Below are 10,797 nucleotides of genomic sequence, written 5' to 3' on the forward strand. Positions count from 1 at the left end.
GTTCTACACCTTCGGAGCCTTGGCTACATTGTAAGAGTGGAAGTATAGTTTCCTGCTATCTATTTCCAGGATTTTGTGAGGTCCGTTCTTTTTCACCAGGGTACCGATTGCTTCCAGCAAAATCATGAAGGTCTGGAAGCAACCTAATTGCTAGTCAATCCCTTTCAGTTGGCTATTGTGGGGTACATCAATGATTATAGCTCAGCGGCCTTCCAATATGCTGTTTTCATAATCTCGTTTAAAAGGAAAGACAAAGCTACGACTCTGAGAGAGATTTCGAAAGTAAAAATTGTACCTGAACAAACCATAAATGCTGCTTTGCTTTGCTGTTTCAACTGTTCCAGGTAGTTAACAAAATAAGGAAACAAATAGCAGAGGTGATGAGCTTTGAGCTCAGTCCGTTCCTACCTGCACATTTCGAGGCTAGGAATGTCTTTCGGAAGGCTGAGAAGCCCCTGCTATTGCTCATGCTAAAACTGATCAGTGTCGAGTGAAGTCGTATAAGAACACAGAACAGTATGTCCTTGGTGGTGGTTCCTTGGTGCATCGGATACCATGGAAGACAGGAAACAGCTTTGGCAGAATAAAACGATCATATCCTGATTTCAACCCCCCCCCCCCCACCCCCACTATTTGGTTCTGCAAAAGTAGTTTTTGACGGCTATGGTGGAGGTCCGTCAATTAATGATAATACGCGCCACAGCGACGTGGGCAGAATGACCATCCAGTTGTCAGATATTGTATTCTCAGGCAAGAAGGATGAGTTTTTATCAAGAGACTGCAATAAGCAGGGACTCATACATCCCATTAGTGAGGAACTGAAGAAGAGTAATTGCACCGTCATCAATGTATCCGGGGATGCAAATGCACATATTGCTAAAGCTGCAGTGAATTCTTCTCGTCGTCAGTCTACTACTCTGATTTGAGAAGGCACTAAAATATTGGTGTTACTCTTGCATTACGCGGATGTAGATAGCAGGGAACTATACTTCTACTCTTACAATGCAGCTAAGGCTCCGAAGGTGTATAACATTAAGCAGTTGAAAGTGGACCTGGGTAAAGATCTATGCTCACAACTACTTTGTCGAGATGCCTACACTGGTTGCGATTCGACTTCCAGGATATTCGGAATCGGAAAGAGAGCAGTCTTCCAGAAGCTTGTGAAATGCAGCCCCACTTAAGAATCCAGTACTAGTACTTTTTTTCTCCCAAGTCAGCCAAAGGAACTAATAGAGGAACTTGGTATCAAAGCAATGTCTGTCATGTTTGGTTGCTGCTGTAATGACTAACTTGCATCATTACGATACAACTTGTTCGTCTAGAAAATTGCCAATACGACTCCCTCCTACGTCAGCCTATACCAAATTCCACTCCCTCAGAATATACTACCAAGTCATAGCATGGATGGAGAGTGAAATAAAAGACATGGACGTCACAGACTGAGGCCGGAAATTAGAGGACAATCACCTGGTTCCAGTGATGTTGAATGCGGAGGCTGTACCTAGTAATCTTCTTAAGTTGATTCATTGCAACTGCTGTACTGCTTGTAGCACACCTCGCTATACATGTAGACCTTACGGACCACCATGTAACAGTGTGTGTGGACTTGCCAACTTGATGTATGCCACAATCCAGAACGAATCACCTGCTAGTGAAGCAGTACATACATACATACATACAATTGTCTTTTATATAGCGCAACATCCAACGAATTGCTCGAAGCGCTTTACAGAAATAATGACATAGTAAACACAAGATAATACATGTATAAAAGAGTAATTATAATAACAAACAAAAATATTAGAATTACAATTTACTTATTGAAGAGGTACGTTTTTAGTTGATGATTTATTCTTACTCAAGTACATTCCTCATCAAAATGAAGGTACATATGAAGATATGCATGTGTATTCGCTATAAGATGACATGAACAACACAAGGTTTTAAACATTTTTAATCGTATTGTGGGTGGGTATTATGAATGTGTGTCTAGATCATAGAGCTATATGTTATTATTATATAGCTCTATGGTCTAGATATTATTATTAAGTTGTTACTTTGTCTTTGTCACCCCCCTCCCCTCCCTCAGTGTTGGCAATGACCTGTCAATAGTTGAATTGAACCTTTTTTTTCTGGGGGTGGGGGGGGGGGGGGGGGGGTCGTTGACACCATAAGGATGAGAGAGTTCATTTCCTGTTTATAAAGTGCGCCTTCTATTGAGAAATCAGAAGGGTAAGAGAGAAACATTATAACTTAATTTCTTGTTCATAAAATGTGCCCTCTATTGAGAAATCTTAGTGGTTTTGTGGCCCTTTGGACGCCATATTGGATTTCATGGTTTCCTGAACCACTGCTTAAAGTTCTAACTTATTATAATGCATTCTATGATCCCGAAAACCATAACGTAGATACTCCAATTATGTCTCTCGGATGGATAATAAGTGACCTATGACCTTTTTATGTTATGGCGGCCATTTTGGACGCCATATTCGATTTCGTGGTTTGTGGGATTTTTTATACCATCACAAAACGATTCTTACTTGTCTCAATGGATTCTCTGACCCCCGAAACCATGGGATAGACACCAACATTATGTCTCTAGGATGGATAATAAGTGATTTATGGCCATTTTTAGGTTTCAGCGGCCATCTCGGACGCCATCTTGAAAATAACAGCTTTCTGAAGCTTCGATTTCGGTATACTTTTAGTATGTTATTTCTGAGGTCGAATACTACTAGAAACCGTTGAAAAAACTTTTGTTGCAATTTTGTTGGGTTCAAACCATATCTTGACCTGACTATTATAGAGCAGGTTTGAGTAAAATATGTTGATCAACCTAAAGCCGGTCTTGGTTTGAGCGGGCATATGAAATGTTCAAATGTTATGTTCTGAAAAACGATCCCTTACTCTTCCTCTCTCTCCCAACGGAATATCATTGTCTTGAGTAACTCCGGAGGTATAGCCACGAATATGAGACTTTTCCTGGGCAAAGATGCTAATATTGTTGAAGGAAAAAAATGCAAGTTCTCTGGCAATGAAGAAAAGCGAGTGCAAGATGAAGAAAATATTTTATTACAATATTGTATGCATCATCATCGTCATCATCATCATTTCATTATGCACATGTCATCTACAGAACTGATCATGAAACGAGGATTAACAAAGTATTTTTAATTGAATATTGACACGATAGGTTGAACGAGAACACAAATGGAGACGAAATGTAAAACGAAGGGTTAGACCTGTTATTTATGGTTCGGTTGATAATCGACCGAGCTTTAGCAGACGACAATCATTGACAATGGGGGAATGAATAAAGGTATCGACCGATCTGCGCGTACGGCGGTGCTTACGTAATTTGTATCGTGAGTGTATTGAAAAGGAAAGACGTGAAGCTTCAGCAAAATAAGACGGCAATTTCCCTCAAAAATAACAGACCTTATTTTTCGTATTGATGAATAAAACTTATATACTTCACTAAAGGCCGACGCCGGTTGCAACGGGTGGGCGCAGGATCGCCTCGGTCGTTTCAGGTCATCCTACTTGTCCGAGAGCCCACCAGACCGACGTTAACAGAAGAAATTCTTTAAAAATTGACGCCCCATTAGATCGACAGCCATGACACAGACGGCCCAAGGGACCAAACATGACAAAAGGTTCACAAATCCGCGACTTCCAACTACATGTAGATCCAATCAAGACCGGCAAAACAAATACATGCAAAAGAAAATATAGAAATTGGAAGTTCCAAATGTCCACGAGGCCCACAGCAAAAGACACCGACAGCCCGTTAAACCGAAAAAACGAAGAAATACATAAAGTAATGCAAAAAAGTTTGATGCCAAAAAAGTACGTGTATTTTACAGTTCAAGAAAGATTCTGTGCTTAGAAATCAAAACATCAATAACAGCCAGCAGTGGCTTAAGCAGGATTTGTTCAAAGGGGTGTTAACAAATTTGAAAAAAGCGGATGGAGGGGGGTAAGAACCCTTATTTTGTTACAATTTAAAACAATTGAGGGGTGCTTTAACCCCCCCCCCCCCCCCCCCGTGTACGCGTCTGACAGTCACATTTCCGGCGATTAAATAGTTGTCATTGTTGTGAATGAAACAGCTATTCTAATTCAATAAGTTTTAACCGATTTTCAGTTTGTACTAATGCATAGTATCATGGGAAAATGCGAGAAGTTGTGCGATCAAGCGGGTAAGCTCAATACAAAAATTGTCATTAAATATCGTTGCAGTTACCTGGCTTCGGTTTATTCTAATTAGTCAATCATGCATATTTTCTCTTTTTATGTACTTTCGCATAATATTGCATCGAAACTTAGATCAGGTCATGATGACGTACTATCGTGTAGTCGACAGCCTGAACTGTTACCGTGTCGTGCGCTCATTCAGCTGAGAAAATAACACACCCTGAGAATGCCAGGCAAGGACTACTGTCACCGGTTCAGCGTTGAGGGTGTGTTATTATCTCAGCTGATTTGGCGCGCGACCACAGAACTGATTTTCATCGTGTATTTTACAGTTCTGTGCGCGCGACACGGACACAGTCAAGGCTGTGGACTTACTATCACGATGATGTTCTACAAACAAAACAACGCATTTTGTCACAAAAGGATCCGCCATTTTTCTCCATGACTGTTCCATCGGTTAGTTTGATCGGGAAACAGTAAGCACACAAACATGCACTATCTAGCTCTTCCCTTTGTGTAAATTTACCATCAAACACAAGGTAAATTCTTCAGATCAAAAGTGGAGAGCTAATTTTTAAGAAAAATTCCTAGTGCTTTATCGAAGAACAATATTATGCACTGATTTGTGAACTGATTGGACAATCTACACTACAATTTCATTTTGAAGCAACAGACATTTGATGTTATATTTGGATGGACCGGAGCACGTTGGTTAATATATGAAGGATATCAGACGAAAATAGTGGAGATATCAAACTTGAACTGACGGGGCCAGGGCTATCCAAGGCGGATTATATAGTTATAAAATTGGAATTCTGCTCGCAAATATTACTTTATCAAATTACAATTATAAATAATAATAATAGTGGGTTCGTGTATAGCGCTCATTTCAGTCAGAATTGACCCTCCTGGCGCTCCTGATTATTACCCTGGCTTTAGCACGGCTGCCATACGGCGCTCTAGCATGTCAAGGAATAAATTCCTACCAGGTACCCATTTACATCACCTGGGTGGAGTGTGGCAAATGTAGATCATTCCTTTGCCGTAGTTTCCAACACATGGTGGCCTGTACTTCAACAGAAGAAGAAGAAGAAGATTAGTAGGCTTCGAATAGTTTGGAGCCGCAGGGTACAAGAGAAAGATATACGTCTCAAGCTGTAGAGCAGATAACTTCATTGACGTATTTAGTCTCTTCCAAGAACGATTTACAGAACGCAAAGGTGATTTTGACAAACACGAGATATTAGTTGCCTACAACGAATAAATATCCATAAGATTCGCTTCAAAATTGGATCCACAGACATATCAAAGCATGGCTGAAAGAGCAGCAAGTAAACCTGCTGATGTCGATAAAGCGCTACACATGGCAGCTGGAAATGGTCATCTTGAGTTAGTTAAGTTTAACATCCGTAGAGGAGCAAAAATTGAAACATGTGATAATAGTGGTGGGACACCACTTTTTATTGCATCAAGCAATGGTAAACTGGATGTAGTTCAGTATCTCGTTGATCAAGGAGCACAGGTTGATAAGGGCACTAGTACTGGTTTGACACCACTTCATGGGGCATCACTGTTAGGTCATCTTGATGTAATTGAGTATCTCATTGGTAAAGGAGCACAAATTGATAAGCCTAAAAACGATGGTATGACGGCACTTATCATTGCATCAAGTAAAGGTCATCTTAACTTAGTTGAGTACCTTGTTGGTCAAGGAGCACAGGTAGAGAGGGGCAATAAAGATGGTCATACACCTCTTTACTGGGCATCATATGACGGTCGTCTTGACGTAGTTGAGTATCTCGTTGGTCAAGGAGCACAGCTTAACAGGGGCGATAAGGATGGTGATACACCACTCCATGCTTCATCACAGAATGGTAAACTTGATGTAGTTCAGTACCTTGTTAGTCAAGGATCACAGGTTGAGAGGGGTAATAATAATGGTATGACATCACTTCATCTTGCATCATACTATGGTTCTATTGATGTAGTTCAGTATCTCGTTGGCCAAAAAGCAAAGATTGATAAGCTTAATAATAATAATATGTCACCTCTTTACTTGGCATCATCTCAAGGTCATCGTGACGTAGTTCAGCACCTCGTTGATCAAGGAGCACATGTTGAGGGGGGCAATAATGCTTGTGACACACCACTTCTTGTTGCATCAGCCAATGGTCATCTTCATGTAGTTAAGTATCTCATAGGTCACAAAGCACTTGTTGATAAACCTAATGTTAGTGGTAAGACGCCCATTTTCGGTGCATCACATGAAGGTCGTCTTGACGTAGTTCAATATCTCGTTGGTCAAGGAGCACAGATTGATCGAATCGATAAAGATGGTGTAACACCACTTCATACTGCATCATGTCATGGTCATCTCGGTGTAGTTCGGTACCTTGTTAGTCAAGGAGCACAGTTTGAGAGGAGCACTAAAGCTGGTCAGACACCACTTTTTGTTGCATCAGGCAATGGTCATCTTGATGTAGTTCAGTTTCTAAGGAGTGTACAAGCACAGAGGAAAGGAGCATCTCCTGAAGGTATTATTCACTTTTTAACAGTAATCACTATTTTATGTAACAATTTTGTATAAGGACAGAACTTTCGGACATTTAAACTCTCACAAAATAGCGCATTATCAAAATATTGAGTTTTTGTCAGGATCTAATTTTTCTTTTACCAACTCTGGCACACAAATTATAGGAAGGGCGGAGTACTTTGAAAAATTGTTTGATGGACTATTCCCATTACAATCCCCATATAAAGTTTACATTTACATCGAAACTTTGCCCGTAATTTAATATTTTGTAATAAATATGAAACTGGTGCCTGGCCTCCGAAATTCGCGACAGTAGGAGCGCGGTTCGGAGTATGGAACTTCAGAGCCAAGTGGCCATGTTACAAATCTCATTATTAGCACTCACGAATGTGTTTGAATAAAGAGTTTCCACTCATTTCTTTCACCTCCCTGCATAGACTAATACCATGTAAATAGTTTCTTCTCTTTTACAGGATGAACTTTTTACCCCGCCTTCCTTACCCGAATGTGTAGAACCATATTCAGCAAATTTTCCTTATCCTATATGATTCAAGATTCAAGATTTATTCATTCCATTCAATAAAAAAACATATATGTATATAAAAGATAATACAAGTGTAAAAAATAAAGAAATACAAGTTATACAAACATCAGAATGTCACTGATCAGTACATTTAAAGGTAAAAGAATCAAATGGAATTTGGGTCACTGCAAAAGTTCAAATAAATTTGAACTTGTCGAGGCTCTGCCAAAGGTTTGAATTAAAATATTTTTGCAATGGATAACTATGTACATAAATAATTTACTGGACTATAACAAAACAATACAAAACGGAACACATATATATATATATATATATATATATATAAGTGAAGAAGGAACAAAACAAAAAAAATGAAATTCTCTTCTATCACATAAAATAGTATACAGGGGTTACGTACTCGCTAATAAATAAGATTTGAGTTTCCTTTTAAATCCATTAAAATTTCTAGTTTGACATATTTCCTGAGGGAGTGCATTCCTGACAAGAGGTGCAGTATGTTTAAAAGAAAAGAACACAAAGTTTTTTGTACATTTGAATATATGAAATTTCTCTCTATGACGAGTGTTTTTGTTAAAAGTAAATAGCACTTGCAGATTTTCAGGCAGTGATGTATAAATATGTCTAAAGAGCATTAATCCTACTAAATACTTGTTAATTATAACTGAACGAATTTTTATTAAAATAAATTGTTTATCGCCATTTGGTCCAATGCCACTTGGTCCGATACCCAGTTCCCTAACTTCATTTAGTTTACATCCAGTTTACATGGGTAAACCCGGTATACCCGCTATACGTGGTCAATCAACGTTTCGGCCAGTCATCATGCTAGTCAATTTACGGGCCGGGTCAAAAGCCACTTGTCCGTAACAAATTGATAGAACGTCAAATATATACATTTTCCGCCTTTTGGTCCAATGAAATTTGATTCATAATCATTTGGTCCAATTGCATTTTCTTCTCATATCAAGTGTTGGTCCAAGTATTATATTCCCGTTTGTCTTTGATTTTTTTTTGGTCTATTTTAATTCCGTATAGTCCCATTTCGTTAAAAAAAAATCATATGGTCTAATCATCGGTTGGTCATCATTCAGCCATAAATTTAATTTTGTATAATTGCTGATTGGTATATTTGCCAGTTTTGTCCATTAATTTTAGGCCTTTGTCTAAATGACCGATTAGTCTTAAATGTTTGATGTTTTTTGTTAACCAAATTTGTATTGTTATTATTGTCAAAAATGTTTCGTCATACTAGCACACGCGCCACATACAATACCATTAGAGAGAGGGAAAAGAAGAAAAAACGTGATAATGGTTGTTTTTGTTGGTTAAAGCGCATGACGCTGAGACAAAATGAATGATTTTTGGACGAAAAGGTTGTTTGAAAATATGTTGTTTAACGAAATGATGTTAGACTATATGAAAATTGGACCAAATGGTAATCTACGCCTATTTTTCTGTGTACATAGGTTCTGCAAGAGTTACAGATGACTCCACTGCGAAGGCATCAATGAATTTCAACGTCGTTACTGATGACATTGTTAATCAGGAAGGTACAACATCTGTAATACGCCTAAGTTATAGATTAAAAAGTAGTCTAAAAACACGAAATTATGAACTAGATATCTGAAAGTAGAGTATAAATTTTGATAAAACTTTTAATGTATCATTCCTGCAGTAAAGTCTAGGTTTGAAATGAATTGTACGCTAAGTAAAAAGGTAATAAAATAATCTCATCCCCCCCCCCAAATGTAGGCATAACCGATAGGATCGGTGCACAATAGTAATCGCCATAGCGTATTGAGAGAGATAGTTGCGACAAGCTGAAGTGGATCCCTTCCATATTACTGTATGTGGGAGGGAACTATTATGAGACAAACATCTGCTATAATCCTTGTAGACATTAATTGCATTTGATTTCAACGCATTTACATTTATTTGGCTACTACGGCCTCTGGTTAACATGAGATTTACTAAGTTACCGTTATTTCATTGTAGATGCAGAGAAGGAGCTGAATGAACATATCAATACCTTGTCAGAAGAACTCGGTATTAATCATTTCGACCTGTTTTGTGAAGCCATTGGCTTTGATCTGGAGCATTGTAAGAACCTCTTAGACTTGAACAAGTTTGATTACTCTGTAACCTACAAGCAACTACTCAGCAAATGGAAATTAGGAAAGACCCTGGAAGACACGAAGGACGTGTATAAGTTACTGGAGAAATACGGAATAATATTAAAATTCAAGTACAAAAGGTTTTAATTATAATTCGATTCCATTAATCTAATGAAGAACCTACACAAAATCATGTTCGGATTGCGTAATCGTCATTTTAATGGTCGCATGAATCTAGAGGTGATGGTGATTGAAACAGTCTTAAATCGAAGGTCTCCTGCGTTCACAGATACTGTTTATTAAAAAATATATATATAATTGCAATGTGTGTTTTCTTCATGTGTTTGAAAGTAATTTTGTAATATCTGGAAATATATTTTGTAATGTAATATTCAATTGTTCTGCATTATGTTATTGAATGCAGATTTTTCTTTGTTTAGGTTAATTTTTAAAAAGTATTTGTGATCTTGTTTTATTTAGTATTCACACATTACCTCATGAACATTATCGATTGCCATTGTTATAAATACATATCTCATTAAAAACAGCTGTTTATATGGATTTGAAATTTTTGGATTAATGTTCATACCTTCCTAACCTGTACAGAATCATTTTAATCAAATTTAGTATCGTTCATAAAATATTTTAAACAAATCTTCTGGTTCATAGACTATATTCGTTTGAGAGTGGTGTGTTTTAAAGGAGTATTCTAAGTGTGCTTCTATTTTTATTATCTACATTGCATAAACACGCCTATTGAGCATTTTGGCAGATATTCAACTGTCAATATGGGCCTACCTAATAACGTTTACATGTAGACATATTTGGAAATCAAAGTTTATTTGCCTGTGAAAGCAAATGATCAATACAGTGCCTTACTAACATACACACTAAGAAATAGGGGTACATTTGGGGTGCAGATCGCTGCTACAATAGCAGCCACCTATAGGGTGCAAGTCTGCAATACATGGCTGCTATTGAAGCAGCGGTTTGCACCCCTAAGGGTGCTCTTTTGCACCTCTAAGGGTGCAAGTCTGCAAAATTGCACCCTATAGGTGGCTGCAATTGTAGCAGTGATCTGCACCCTATAGGGTGCAAATTTGTACCATTATTTTTTAGTGTGTAGTATTGTAAATGTCTTATCCTGTGATTGAATTGTACATAGACCATGTATACTATTTGTTTAAATGTTGTAGAAAGAAAATATGTCAGTTTCAGTCAGATTATTATTTAGTTTTAAAGGTTATTATAATATTTTTAAAGATTATTATTATTTTGAAAGGTTATTTCTTTGTTGTTCTTTCTTTACGTTTTCACTTCAATTATTTACATTGTATATTGTTTATATAGGCCTTTATATTTACGGATTCATTTTATGACAAGAAGTGAATGGTATATTCTGCATCCAT

At 37.7% G+C, this 10,797-nt stretch overlaps 1 protein-coding gene across 1 annotated transcript; it reads left to right on the forward strand.

Annotated features, from left to right (window-relative positions):
• Positions 1-5,509: 5,509 nt before the first annotated feature.
• LOC115925281 (ankyrin repeat domain-containing protein 50-like) lies at positions 5,510-9,535 on the forward strand. The gene is made up of 3 exons (XM_030988947.1): positions 5,510-6,731; positions 8,741-8,824; positions 9,270-9,535. The coding sequence occupies exons 1-3, from the start codon at positions 5,510-5,512 to the stop codon at positions 9,533-9,535; spliced, it is 1,572 nt and encodes a 523-aa protein (XP_030844807.1).
• The last annotated feature ends 1,262 nt before the right edge of the window (positions 9,536-10,797 follow it).

This window comes from Strongylocentrotus purpuratus, unplaced genomic scaffold (genome assembly GCF_000002235.5).
Source record: "Strongylocentrotus purpuratus isolate Spur 01 unplaced genomic scaffold, Spur_5.0 spur5_scaffold_18, whole genome shotgun sequence".
In the NCBI taxonomy this organism is placed as follows: Eukaryota; Metazoa; Echinodermata; class Echinoidea; order Camarodonta; family Strongylocentrotidae; genus Strongylocentrotus; species Strongylocentrotus purpuratus.

What these genes read in the sequence shown, in the direction of transcription:
- LOC115925281 (XM_030988947.1), top strand. Translation starts at nt 5,510, where the DNA reads ATGGCTGAAAGAGCAGCAAGTAAACCTGCTGATGTCGATAAAGCGCTA. An exon ending in GAAAGGAGCATCTCCTGAAG is followed by an intron (nt 6,732 to 8,740) that starts GTATTATTCACT and finishes CTGTGTACATAG; the next exon opens with GTTCTGCAAGAGTTACAGAT. An exon ending in TGACATTGTTAATCAGGAAG is followed by an intron (nt 8,825 to 9,269) that starts GTACAACATCTG and finishes ATTTCATTGTAG; the next exon opens with ATGCAGAGAAGGAGCTGAAT.